At 41.7% G+C, this 14,803-nt stretch overlaps 1 protein-coding gene across 1 annotated transcript in view; it reads left to right on the top strand.

The window, feature by feature from the left end:
• Positions 1 to 14,803, top strand: part of ATP6V0D2 (ATPase H+ transporting V0 subunit d2) — a 66,959-nt gene that overhangs the window by 33,833 nt on the left and 18,323 nt on the right. The window contains exons 2-3 of the mRNA XM_073550549.1: positions 1,019 to 1,190; positions 4,379 to 4,557. Coding sequence (XP_073406650.1) covers positions 1,019 to 1,190; positions 4,379 to 4,557 — 351 coding nt within the window. The remainder of the gene's footprint in view (positions 1 to 1,018; positions 1,191 to 4,378; positions 4,558 to 14,803) is intronic.

Here is a 14,803-nt window from a genome sequence, read left to right as displayed (position 1 = left end):
CACGGGCCGGGTCCCAGCTGCCGTGACATCTCCCATTGAAGCTCATCTGGCCCGGTACCGAGTACCCCGCCAGTCCTGGGAGGGCGACCCACATCAGGCTTGTTTAGATGTTCTTTGGTATATTTCTGATGCTGAATGTTATAGTGAGGACGCAGGAGAGATTTTCTTTTGATGGCTCTTCTATGAAGGCCATATTTGTGCAAGTGTCTCTGAACAGTGGAGCAGTGTACCACAACTCCAGAGTCTGCGAAATCTTTCTAAAGGTTTTTTGCAGTCAAGCACGGCTTCTGATTGGCCTCTCTAGCAATCTTACAAGCAGCTCTCGCTAAAATTTAGCTTGGTCTTCCAGACCTTATCTTGACCTCCACTGTTCCAGTTAACTAACATTTCTTAATTACATTTCAAAGTGTAGAAAGGACAACTTGAAAACACTTTGTTGTCTTCAAGTCTCCAAGGGTGCCCAAACTTGTGCATTGGCCTATTTTCCTTTTTGCAATATTTAAAATGAAAAAAAAATTACCATTTTTGCTTTTGCCTAAAATTCAGTACAAAGGAAATGTGTCATCTTTAACTTTAGGCCTTTTAGAAATTATTTCATCTTCAACTTGCTTAACTGTTCACATTAACAATAATATTGACCAGGGGTGCCCAGATTTTTACATGCCATTGTATGTGTATGTTTTTGGTAAAGAAATTAGATAGTCAACTTCGACAGTCATGGGAATGGTTGCAATCTCTGTACAGTGCCGTGTAATATGCTGGCGTTATGTAATTAATCGGAAAGAAAAACACAAAAAAATATATGAAGCATAGTAAACCTGAATTCCATATTTACAAAAAATCAGATTAATGGAGCTTGGTAGTAATTGTCTACATATTATAAAAGAATGTCACAAATAATAGACTTTACCAGCGAACTATTACTCCCACCCAGTAAATCTTTGGTGTTTTTCTCAGTATTAGTATGCTATTTTCTGGCCTGTGACATCTCACTTATCTCTGTATTCTACTATTTTAGACCTGAAGCTGCATTTACAGTCCACAGACTATGGAAACTTCTTGGCAAATGAAACTGGACAACTGACAGTATCTACAGTGGATGAAAAGCTGAAAGAAAAGCTGATGATTGAATTCCACTACTTCAGAAACCACGCTTTTGAACCACTTGCAACATTTCTAGATTTTATCACGTAAGTAGTGTGGAGACACTATTGATAATATTATCTGGCCTGTAATATTGACTTGTAAGCTGATATTTGATATGACATAGTGTGCTCCTATCCTTGATGACTAGTGATATGCTAATTATGCATTGGGTAGCCCAGATAGTTTATTGATTTTTTTAAAACAGAGGAGGAAAATGTATGCAAATAGATTATATAATCAAACAATGCGATTTGGATGTCACCATTCTTCCCCTTATCTGTGATGCCGGACTGAAGGACACTGGTTAAACATAAAAGGAGGTGCTATGCCTCTATATAGACAGAGAGAGACAGCTAGAGATTCTGCCAAGACATCCAAACATCCAGGCGGATCCTAAAGGACTGCTGCCAATTCATCATGGCTCCATCACGAGGGACTCGGATCTATTATTCTACAGCAAAAAACCTAGTGGACCTCGGCCCCGGTTGGAAGAATACAGATCGCTCCACTGACAATTGCTGAACCGTGGATTGGGGCTCGCTGGTCACCTGGCTCCATGGAGATGTTCGGAGAAGCTAGGTTGTTCCCTCAGATCAATTGGTGTTGTACCTGAATGGATTGTCATCTGCTGTTTAGTGGTTCAATAAACTATTACCACACTGTTTTACCCTCACCCTGTGTTGTCCGAGTAGCGTTATGCCCATATTTAGGCTGTGTGCACACGCTGCGGAATCTGCTGCGGATTCATCCGCGCGGATTTTGCAAAATCCGCAGATAAATCCGCAGGTCAAAAGACCTGCGGTTTATCTGTGGATTAGCTTGCGGTTTTGCCCTGCGGTTTATCATCTCCACAATGCAGAAGACGGTAAACTGCTGCAGAATCTGCAGAAAGAATTGACATGCAATTCTTTCTGCGGATTTGAAACCGCAGCAAAATCCGCTCGGAAAATTCCGGACCGTCCGCACAGCGGTTTTTAATTCCCATAGGGAATAATGGTACTGTACTCCGCAGCAGAAACTGCTGCGGATCCGCAGGACCAAATGTGCTGCGGATCCGCAGCAGAATCCGCAGCGTGTGCACAGGGAAAGGGAGGGCGGGCGTTCAGCGGGACAATTCCTGGTCGACACCGTTCCGGCTAGGGGACCGGGGCACCCGCCTCCCACCCATCCCCATGTCTCCACACGTAGTAGATCCAAATAGTCTTAAAAGTATATATTTCAGTAGTTTACTAATTACATGAAAGGGAATCTGTCACCAGGTTTTTGCAACCTTAACTGAAAGCAGCATAATGTAGGGGGACATAGACCCTGATTCCAGTCATGTGTCACTAAGGCTACTTTCACACATCCGGTTTGTGCCATCAGGCACAATCCGGCATGTGTGTAAAAAAACGGATCCTTTTTTTGTTTAACGCCGGATGCGTTTTTTGTCATTGAGAAGCACATGCGCCAGATTGCGCCGCATGTGCTTCCGTTTGTTCCGGTTTTTACCGGATCCGGCAGAATTCTCCCGTCCGGCGGCCGGACAGGACGCATGCTGCAGCGTTTTTTTGTCCGGCGCAAAAAGCTGGACATGGCCGGATGCGGCCCTCCCGGCTCTGCGGGACAATGTTACTCTATGGCACATTCCGGCCGCCGGATCACGCTTACACCTGATCCGGCCGCCGCATGCACCATTTGACCGTGTGCGCATGCCTGGAGCGCTCTCTCCCCCCACTCCTCACCGGTGCCTTCTTTACAGCATCCGGCGCCGATCCCTGCGTTCCCAGCCGCATCCGGCTCTCCTTCTTTTCACCGCACCATACCGGATTTGCAACGCCGGATGTGTGAAAGAGGCCTTACTGGGCCGCATGCTGTAGTTTTGATAATTTTCTGCTGATAAAACAGTGATTTTATCACTAGAGGACTAATAAACCTGCTGTCATATAGTCCTCATATTCATAAGCTCTGAATTACTCCGTCCCGCCCCCCAGTGATTATCAGCTTTCTGCCTATGCACAGTGTACACAGAAAGTTACCAATCAGTGGTGTGGCCGGGGTTATACAGAGAGAACTGGGAGATCTGCAGCAGAGAAAATAGTGATTGCATCAAAATGACTGCATGCAGGCCAAATGGGGTAGTAAAAACTTGGTGACAGATTCCATTTAAGCAGGATCCGATTATAGTGAAAGCATGTGTGTCAGATGCCCTTGGGCCTCCATCATTCACCCCCAATGGTTCTACCTAATTCTTAAGCCTCTAATAGATGTTTGGTGGCCTAACATGTATGTGCCTTGTTTTTTAACTCCAGTCTTTAATGCTTCAGCCAATTAATATGCTTGGATTTACATTTTTCCTCCTCTTTTCATAAGAGCCATAACTTTTAAGTTTTTCCATTGACATAGCCACATAAGGGCTTTTTTTTTGTGAGACGAGTTGTAGTTTTGAAAGACAATATTCATTTTATCATATAATGTACTGAAAAATGGTTAAAAAATATTCCAAGTGGGGTGAAATGGCGAAAGCAAGCAAAGCCATCGCTTTTTGAACTTTTTGCATTTTTTTTACGGAATTCATTGTGCAGTGAAACTTATCTGCCAACACAATCCCTCAGATGAGTATGATTACTATGGATGTATAGAATATGTTTTATTTTTCTATCATAGGAGCTCTATAATGGCTTACTTTTGGCTTTTTTTTTTCATTTACTTGTAGCTGAAAAAATAGGGAGTAATTTTAACATTTATGTTTTCCTTGGAGTTTTCTTTTATGTTTATTGTTAATCTTTTTTTTTATTTTTTTTTTTAACTTTTCGCTTTATTTTCTAGTCTCCCTAGATGATATGAAATGAAAATACTTTGATCATTTGTACTACACAATGCAAAACTTTAGACCCCCAGCAGCCATGTGAATCCATGATTGCGCGGCAGAGAGGAAATTGGTGCCAGAAACGGGATTTGTGATACATTTATAGGTTCAAATGTGCAGAATTCTTAACCTACAGAAATGGAAAAGGCAAAACTGAGTTGCTATACACTCCAAAAGTCAAGAAATTTCATGTAATGGAATATAAATGTATGTATTGTTGTGTGTCGAGGGAAACTTTCCTTGGGTTAATGACCCTTGATGTCTGAAAAGCATAAGCAAATTCTATGGGCTATGTTGTAATATAGGAATATCATAGACAAGATGACACAAGGTAAATAGGTTCGGCTCTGATGAACATTGACCTTTTCTCATTATTACCTGCAGGTACAGCTACATGATTGATAACATCATCCTACTCATCACAGGAACTTTACATCAGAGACCTATTTCTGAACTGGTTCCTAAGTGTCATCCCCTGGGCAGCTTCGACCAGATGGAAGCAGTCAACATTGCCCAGACTCCTGCGGACCTATTCAATGCGATCATTGTGGACACTCCTCTTGGTTTGTGCAACTTATTACCTAGTTTAGAATATATACTACTCTGCAAAAAAAAAAACTATTTTAACATATTGATTGCAGACGCATGTAATATTTTAGAATTTTTTGAAAATCTGGTTTCCGGGTCTCTCATATAAAGATTTTGGGAAGAGAGCAGAAACAGGATAAGCTAGACCTGGTTTTAAGTTGAAAGTAGATGTTAGGCCATCAAATTCAACCCATGATCTAACAGGTTGATCCAGAAGGCAAAAATCCCAATTTGCCATTTGATGCATTTTAGGAGAAAAATTCTTTCCCGACTCCACAAACAGCAAACTAGTTACCTGTATCATTGCACCATCGCAGAAATCAGTACCCATAACCTGTAATATGTTTATCAAAAAAGGCATCCAGGACCTCCTTGTACATTTTATTAGTGAATTAACCATTAAAACATCTTGCAAGAGAGACTTCCATAATCTCATATAATAAAGAATCCATAGTCTCATTACTTTCACAGTAAAGAATCGCTGTCTGTGATTATAATTAAACCTTCGTTCCTCTAGACATAAAAGATGCTTCCGGGTCCCCATTGCTGACCTAGTTGTAAAAAGATCATTAAAAAGATCTCTCTACTGTCCTTTCATATATTTGTACATTGCTATAAGATCGCCTCTAAGCCTTCTTTTTTCCATACTAAATTACAAATTTGATAACCTATTTTGGTACTGCAGTACACCCATTCCCTTAATACCCCTGGTCCCTCGTCTCTGCACCCACTGTAGGTAAGCTATATCTTTCTTATACACTAGAGAGCCCAAAAATGTAAGCAGTATAGCCTGACTAGTGACTAGGGAAAATTATATTCTTGTTGTGGGCACCTATGTCGTTTTAATGCAGCTAATGATTTTATTTGCCTTGGCAGCAGCTGCCCGGCACTGGTCACTAAATTATAGTTTGCTCTCCACCCATACACCAAAGTCTTCTTTCAGTGAAAGTTTTACATAGAATTTTAGATTTAGCAATTAAATGTACATTTTATATCCTCAGTCCACATGCATGATCTTACATTTATCTACAGTTCATTAAACTGCAATTACCATTTCCCAATTTCAAGCCTCCAGCTTATATACAGTAAATTCCACTGTAATGTTAAAATATTCTCCTGTGCTGAGTACTTTGCAGACTTTAGTATCATCCGCATATATTGACATTTTGCTCTGTATGCCCTCTTACAACATCATTAATTATTATTATTATTATTATTTATTTCTATAGCACCATTGATTCCATGGTGCTGTACATGAGAAGGGGTTACATACAAATTACAGATATCACTTACAGTAAACAAACTAACAATCACAGACTGATACAGAGGGGAGAGAGGACCCTGCCCTTTCAGGCTTCCATGCTACAGGATGGTGGGGAAGGAGACAGTAGGTTGGTGGGTTGCAGCAGTTCCGGTGTTGGTTGAGGTGATATCTCCGGTAGTGGTGAGGAGGCAGCAGGGTCATTGCAGGTTGTAGGCTTTCTTGAAGAGGTGAGTTTTCAGGTTCCGTCTGAAGGATCCGAATGTGGTTGATAGTCGGACATGCTGGGGCAAAGAATTCCAGAGGATGGGGCTATTCGGGAGACGTCTTGGAGGTGGTTGGGTGAGGAGCGAATAAGTGTGGAGGAGAGAAGGAGGTCTTGGGATGACCGGAGATTACGTGAGGGAAGATATTGGGAGATAAGTTCAGAGGCATATGGGGGAGACAGGTTGTAGATGGCCTTGTAGGTCAGTATTAGTAATTTGAACTGGATACACTGAGGGAATGGAAGCCAGTGAAGAGATTTGCAGAGGGGAGAAGCGGAGGAGTAGCGAGGAGAGAGATGAATTAGTCGGGCAGCAGAGTTAAGGATGGACTGGAGAGGTGCAAGGGTGTTAGCAGCGAGACCACAGAAAAGGATGTTGCAGTAGTTGAGGCGGGAGATGATGAGGGTGTGCACAAGCATTTTAGTAAATTGAGGGTTGAGGAAAGGACGGATTCTGGAAATATTTTTGAGCTGAGGCGACAGGAGGTGGAAAGAGCTTGGATGTGTGGTTGTGGTAGATAGGTCAGGTAAGGAAGATCTGTGAGATGGCGGAAAGATGATGAGTTCAGATTTGTCCACATTGAGCTTGAGGAAGCGAGAGGAGAAGAAGGAGGATAAGGCTGATAGACACTCCGTGATTCTGGACAGCAGAGAGGTGATGTCTGGGCCAGAGAGGTAGATCTGAGTGTCGTCAGCATAAAGGTTGTACTGGAATCCATGGGACTTTATGAGTTGATCCAGGCCAAGGGTATAAATTGAGAAGAGTAACGGTCCTAGAACAGAGCCTTGGGGGTCTCCAACAGAGAGAGGGTGGGATGAGGAGGTAGTGTGGGAGTGGGAGACTCTGAATGTGCGGATTGAAAGGTATGAGGAGATCCAGTATAGGGCGAGGTCTTTGATACCAAAGGAGGCGAGGATCTGTAGTGGGGGGCAGTGGTCAACTGTGTGGAATGCAAAGGACAGGTCTAGAAGCAGGAGTATAGAGTATTGTCCGTTTGCTTTGGCTGTAAGTAGGTCATTAGTAATTTTGGTCAGGGCTGTCTCAGTGGAGTGATGGGGCTGAAACCAGATTATAGATTGTCAAAGAGCAAGTTAGATGAGAGGTGGGAGGAAAGTTCAGCATGGACGTGCAGCTCCAGGAGTTTGGAAGCGAATGGGAGCAGTGATATTGGGTGATAGCTGGACTGTTATGAATGAGTCACCGTAGGAGGCAAAAACAGAAATACAAGCTAAGTCCAGAAAACCAGAGAAGTTGGCAACTATCAGATTGCAGACCCCTGAACCTATCAACACAACTAGCAGTAGCCGTGGGGGGTTCCTACGATGCCCTAGACCCCTCGATCACAGCCGGAGAATTAAATAGGCCTAAAGAAAGAAAGAAAGAAAGAAAGGGGAAATCTAAACTGCCCCAGAGCAGACCCCAAAGCAATAGGCAGCCCCCAACATATAATGACGGTGAAGCAAGATGAAAACACTAACACAGACAGAAAGATAGACTGAGCAAAGACGGGGCCCAAAACTACCTAGATAGGAAAGGACAGGAAGGCTGCTGTCTGCAATCTGCCAAAACCCTATCAAATATTGCAAAAAAAGGGGGAGACAAAAAAGCGCAATAGGGTCTTATCCACGTTACAAAAGACAGTATATCATGAAATATGCTCACCTGGTTAGGATGAGATAAGAGCGTGTAGGTAGCGGCTGCTGCAGATCCACAGGTCTTCAGTGACCAAAGAAATGATGAATCCAAAGGGAGTTTGTAGCTATATTCCGCGCTGCCGCTTTAGACAAATTCCAGGAGAATGCTGTATGATTGCAGTGGTTTTATTCTACGCGTTTCAGGGGTCTCATGCCCCCTTCATCAGGAAATACCACAAATACATACAGGTATCACAGACATAAATAGGTTTGTAAGGATGCTGGATTTCAAAAAAATGAGCGCCAACAAGTCAGATGATGCAGTGTCAAAGTTCAATGACACCACATGGTTAACAGTTAACCTAAGATATATTACAAAAGAATACGTATTTTAAAAGATTTTTTGATTAAATTTTCGTTTACAAAACAGATAATAAAGTCAAATTTACGATTTAAACAAAAAAAAAAAGACCAAAAAAAAAAAAAAAAAAGGGGAAGGGGGGAGTTTATTCCTGTTTAGAGGTGGATACCTTACAAGTGGACTATCGTATGGAAACAGCAAACCGCTTTTTTTTCATTGAAAGCATTGCAATCTTAATACAAAAAGGGGAAAAAAGTAAAAACATAATTTTAATTCATTACCAATAAAAAATATATAATTTTAGTTAAATTCTAAAAAATTAAATATAAAATTATTTTTTAGTATAGAGGAAATGGGTTAAAAAATAATAAAGGATGCTAAAAGCAGCAACACACGAGAAGCTGCACAGCAGCCAGCGCTGCTCAGAATGAGAACGCAAACAGCATGGATTCATTACTTCACTAATACAAAGATCATGGGCAAATTTTAGATATAACATGAAGCACATAAAAAAGGGGGTTAATATCAGATGCAGCAACACACAGGACGCTGTGCAGGAGCCAACTACTGCTCAAAGAAAAAACGCAGGATAAAGCGGCAGAGTGAATGGGTGGCTTCATTAATAGATAAGATCGCAGGCAGCTTTAGTGTTCACCCCCTGACACATAAGTCTTTTTACTGTGAAGGAGTGGCAGTAACATTCTTGCACTGTTCACTAATCTCTATGACTAGGCAATATATGCATGGGAGCTGAGTTAAAGGAGAAATAAGATACTATTATCAGCCGGGGTCATTCTTTCATGTCAGACTAGTAGAATTAGTAGCGCTTACCCGGGCTTAATTAAAGAAGAAAAAAAAAAAAAAAAAAAAATACATAAATAATTTCTTTTTTTTTTTTTTCATTAGACCAAGGAGGCACAGTATTGTAAAATTAATTATAAATATAAAATTCCACAGGGTCTAAATGAAATAACTGAGGTTTTTACCTAGACAGTGGAATTTTTGTTTATATCTATATTCACATGCTCTGCAACCTTAAAGGGAAAAAAAAAAAAACCCTCATGTGTATAGATGGCTTCTGAGTTCTTTTGCGATAATTTCTCTTTGTTCTATTTAAATTTAAAATTTTATTTGCACTATTTGTGTCAGTTTCCCTTGTTTATAATGTCAACCTAGTTATGCAGTCCCCGCCTTGTGGTTTTTAATATATTTTTTTATAGATTTGTTTGCACTTAATGCAATACCTAATTGCAATTTTATATTTATAATTAATTTTACAATACTGTGCCTCCTTGGTCTAATGAAAAAAAAAAAAAAAAAAAAAAGAAATTATTTATGTATTTGCTTAAATATTGCTTGTGCTTTAGCTCTAAAAGAGTGTTATATATATGAAAATCCTGTATAGCCTCCTATCAGGTTTAGCTCCTTTTGCCCTTGGGAGCAATCACTTTCATACCTCTGTCTTAAACATTATCTCTGTTAGTTGCATTTTGAAGAATTTTTTGAAGAGTTTTTTTTTTTTTTTTTTTTTCTTCTTTAATTAAGCCCGGGTAAGCGCTACTAATTCTACTAGTCTGACATGAAAGAATGACCCCGGCTGATAATAGTATCTTATTTCTCCTTTAACTCAGCTCCCATGCATATATTGCCTAGTCATAGAGATTAGTGAACAGTGCAAGAATGTTACTGCCACTCCTTCACAGTGAAAAGACTTATGTGTCAGGGGGTGAACACTAAAGCTGCCTGCGATCTTATCTATTAATGAAGCCACCCATTCACTCTGCCGCTTTATCCTGCGTTTTTTCTTTGAGCAGTAGTTGGCTCCTGCACAGCGTCCTGTGTGTTGCTGCATCTGATATTAACCCCCTTTTTTATGTGCTTCATGTTATATCTAAAATTTGCCCATGATCTTTGTATTAGTGAAGTAATGAATCCATGCTGTTTGCGTTCTCATTCTGAGCAGCGCTGGCTGCTGTGCAGCTTCTCGTGTGTTGCTGCTTTTAGCATCCTTTATTATTTTTTAACCCATTTCCTCTATACTAAAAAATAATTTTATATTTAATTTTTTAGAATTTAACTAAAATTATATATTTTTTATTGGTAATGAATTAAAATTATGTTTTTACTTTTTTCCCCTTTTTGTATTAAGATTGCAATGCTTTCAATGAAAAAAAAGCGGTTTGCTGTTTCCATACGATAGTCCACTTGTAAGGTATCCACCTCTAAACAGGAATAAACTCCCCCCTTCCCCTTTTTTTTTTTTTTTTGTTTAAATCGTAAATTTGACTTTATTATCTGTTTTGTAAACGAAAATTTAATCAAAAAATCTTTTAAAATACGTATTCTTTTGTAATATATCTTAGGTTAACTGTTAACCATGTGGTGTCATTGAACTTTGACACTGCATCATCTGACTTGTTGGCGCTCATTTTTTTGAAATCCAGCATCCTTACAAACCTATTTATGTCTGTGATACCTGTATGTATTTGTGGTATTTCCTGATGAAGGGGGCATGAGACCCCTGAAACGCGTAGAATAAAACCACTGCAATCATACAGCATTCTCCTGGAATTTGTCTAAAGCGGCAGCGCGGAATATAGCTACAAACTCCCTTTGGATTCATCAAAACCCTATCAAAGACATAAGCCAACAAGCTGACATGAACAAGGCCCTGAAGCAGCTAGGCTTCAAAAACTAAATCAGCACTCAGGTATTTTCAGAAGACAGAGCTAAAGGAATTCAGCACACCCCAGCAGGGAATGGCAGAAATCCAGAAAAACCAAGCAAAACAAAGTCAAAGCAACAATGCAAAAGGCCGAGCAGCAAACTTAGCTTTAGAGGAGCAGGAATTCAGACTAGTTTCCAAGGATCCCACAGAGAAATCACCCGCAGGGCAGAAGGGCGTCAGCAGCCTTATATCCAGTCAGTAACTCCACTCAGCCAGTCATCATCATCAGCCTCAGGTGTTTGATAATCAGGCTCACTACCTTTCTTTACCAGAAGAGGGAGTTCCTCGGGCCTCAGTAATGAAGGGGAAAATGAACTCACAACAGTACCTCCCCCTTGAGGAGGGGTCACCGAACCCTCAACTACGCCACCAGGGCGATCAGGGTGAGCCCGATGAAAGGCACGCACCAATCTTTTGGCATGAATATCAGAGGCAGAGACCCAGGAATTATCCTCCTGACCATAACCCTTCCACTTAACCAAATACTGGAGTCTCCGTCTAGCCAGACGGGAATCCAGTACTTTCTCTACCTCATATTCCATGTTACCTTCAACCAATACAGGGTCTGGAGGTGCCAACCCCGGAACAACAGGTTCAACAAACCTCTTCAACAAAGATTAATGGAACACATTATGGATTTTAAATGTGACAGGAAGAGCCAAACGAAAAGAGACCGGATTAATAATCTCCACAATCTTGTAAGGTCCAATAAATCTAGGCTTAAACTTAGGAGAAGCCACCTTCATAGCAATATTTTTTAATGATAACCACACCATATCACCAATTTTAACTGGGGACCAATGGTCCTATGTCGGTTGGAAAACCGCTGGGCCTTTTCCTGGGAGAGAGATAACTTATCCACCACTTGGTCCCAGATCTGGTGCATTCTCTCCACCACAGTGTCAACACCTGGGCAGGCAGAGGGCTCCACCTGCCCTGAAGAAAATCGAGGATGAAACCTAAAGTTACAAAAAAAAGGTGACATCAAAGTGGCAGAACTAGCTCTATTATTTAAAGCAAATTCGGCCAAGGGCAAAAATGGAACCCAATCATCCTGATCAGCAGAAATAAAACATCTCAAATATGACTCCAAGGTCTGGTTTGTTCTCTCTGTCTGCCCATTGGTCTGAGGGTGAAAAGCAGAGGAGAAGGACAACTGAATTCCCAGCCTGGAACAGAAAGTTCTCCAAAATCTAGACACAAACTGGACTCCTCTGTCAGATACAATGTTCTCAGGAATCCCGTGCAAACGAACCACCTGTTGTAAAAACAGGGGCACCAACTCAGAGGAAGACGGCAACTTAGGGAGTGGTACAAGATGAACCATCTTAGAGAACCTATCACAAATCATCCAAATGACAGTCATCCTTTGAGAGACAGGCATATCAGAGATGAAATCCATTGAAATATGGGTCCATGGCCTCTTGGGGACAGGCAAAGGCATCAACAACCCACTAGAGCGAGAACACGATTTAGACCGGGAGCACGTCCCACAGGACTGCACAAAATTCCTGGCATCACGAGACAAGGAGGGCCACCAAAAAAAACGACTCACCAGATCTCTAATACCAAAAATACCTGGATGACCAGCCAAAGCAGAGCAATGAACTTCAGACATCACTCTCTTTTTCCACTGGTCAGGAACATACAACTTTCCACTGGGACAACGCTCAGGTTTGTCCTCCTGGAACTCTTCCAGAGCACGTCTCAAATCGGGCGAGATGGCAGAAAGAACTACCCCTTCGCCTAAGATGGTAGCAGGCTTGGTCACCACAGGAGAATCAGCAAAGAAGCTCCTAGAGAGGGCGTCTGCCTTGACATTCTTCGTTCCAGGAAGAAAAGAAACCACAAAATCAAAACGTGTAAAAAACAAGGCCCATCTAGCCTGTCTAGGGTTCAAGCGCTTAGCCGACTCTAGGTAAATCAAATTCTTGTGGTCAGTGAGGACCACGACTTGATGCTTAGCTCCCTCCAACCAATGTCTCCACTCCTCAAATGCCCATTTCATGGCCAACAGTTCCCGATTCCCCACATCATAGTTACGTTCAGATGGAGAGAACTTTCGGGAAAAGAAAGCACAGGGATTCATTTTAGATGTTACAGGATCCTTTTGGGACAAAACAGCTCCTGCACCAATCTCAGAAGCATCCACCTCTACCTGGAATGGAAGTGAGACATCAGGTTGCCGCAAAACCGGGGCGGAGGTGAATCTTCACTTCAGCTCCTGAAAGGAAGAAACAGCCTCCGGAGACCAATTTAACACATCAGCACCCTTCTTAGTCAAATCAGTCAATGGCTTGGCAATACTAGAAAATTTTGCTATAAATTTCCGATAAAAATTAGCAAAACCCAAAAACTTCTGGAGGGCCTTCAAAGAAGTGGGCTGAACCCAATCGTAAATGGCCTGTACCTTGGCTGGGTCCATTTCAATAGTTGACGGGGACAAAATAAATCCCAAAAAAGAAATCCTCTGTACTCCAAAAAGGCATTTAGATCCTTTGACATACAGGGAATTCTCCCTCAAGATCCGGAACACAGTCCAAATATGTTCCACATGAGAATCCCAATCCTTGGAGAAGATCAAAATATCATCCAGATAGATAATCAAAAATTTATCCATAAAGTCCCGGAAAATGTAGTTCATGAAGCACTGGAAGACAGAAGGGGCATTAGTGAGCCCAAAAGGCATCACCAGGTACTCAAAATGTCCCTCCGGAGTATTAAACGCCGTCTTCCATTCATCCCCATGCTTAATGCGAATAAGATTATACGCCCCCCTGAGGTCATTCTTGGTAAACCAGCAAGCACCTTTAACTCTGGAGAATAGATCAGAAATCAGGGGTAACGGATACTGATATTTAACAGTAATTTTGTTGAGGGCACGATAATCAATACAAGGTCTTAATGATCCATCCTTTTTGGCTACAAAAAAAAAGGCACCTAAGGGTGACGAGGATGGTCTAATATGACCCTTCTCCAACGCCTCCTTAATATAGGATCGCATAGCCTCATGCTCGGGTACAGATAAATTGAAGAGCCGACCCTTGGGAAATTTACACCCCGGGCTCAGTTCAATTGCACAGTCATAACTCCTATGAGGAGGCAGAGACGCAGACTCATTCTCACTAAATACATCATAAAAGTCCGCCAAATAATCAGGAACATCATGCGACTGAGGAGAGGTGGAAAACACCGGAGCCTCACTAAAGGCACACCGACAACCCCAACTCACCACAGACACAGATTTCCAATCCAAAACTGGATTATGAATTTGTAATCAGGGAAACCCCAGAACAATAGTATCATGCAGATTATGCAACACCAAAAATCTGCAATTTTCTTGATGGTCTGGGGCGACCCGCATTACCACCTGGGTCCAAAACTGAGGTTTATTTTTAGCCAAAGGAGTAGCATCAATCCCCCTCAAAGGGATAGGCGTCTGCAGAGGTGTCATCGGAAATCCACAACGTTTAGCAAAATCCAAATCCATTAGGTTTAGGGCTGCTCCCGAATCCACAAAAGCCTTGGCGGAAATTGTGGACAGGGAGCAGATCAGAGTAATAGCCAGAAGAAACTTAGGTTGAACACCCCCAACAGAAAACGTGTGTGCAAAGCGTTTCTCTCGTTTAGGACAGACAGAAATAATATGCGAGGCATCTCCACAGAAAAAACACAACTTATTACGCCTTCTGAACTCCTGACGCTGCTCTCTGGAAAAAACATTGCATTGCATAGGTTCAGACATTTGTTCAACAGATGGCAACACCTCTCGTGCAGCTTTGCGTTCGCGCAAACGCCGATCAACCTGAATGGCTAATGACATAGAATCGTCAAGACCAGAGGGAACAGGAAATCCCACCATAGTATCTTTTACGGCTTCTGACAACCCCTTCCGAAAGAGAGCAGCCAAGGCATTATCATTCCAGGTAGTAAGTACTGCCCACTTTCGGAATTTTTGACAGTACAATTCT

This window comes from Dendrobates tinctorius, unplaced genomic scaffold, assembly GCF_039654945.1.
Source record: "Dendrobates tinctorius isolate UK_male_01 unplaced genomic scaffold, ASM3965494v1 ptg000165l, whole genome shotgun sequence".
Classification (NCBI taxonomy): domain Eukaryota; kingdom Metazoa; phylum Chordata; class Amphibia; order Anura; family Dendrobatidae; genus Dendrobates; species Dendrobates tinctorius.
This window is presented reverse-complemented; position numbering and strand designations above follow the sequence as displayed.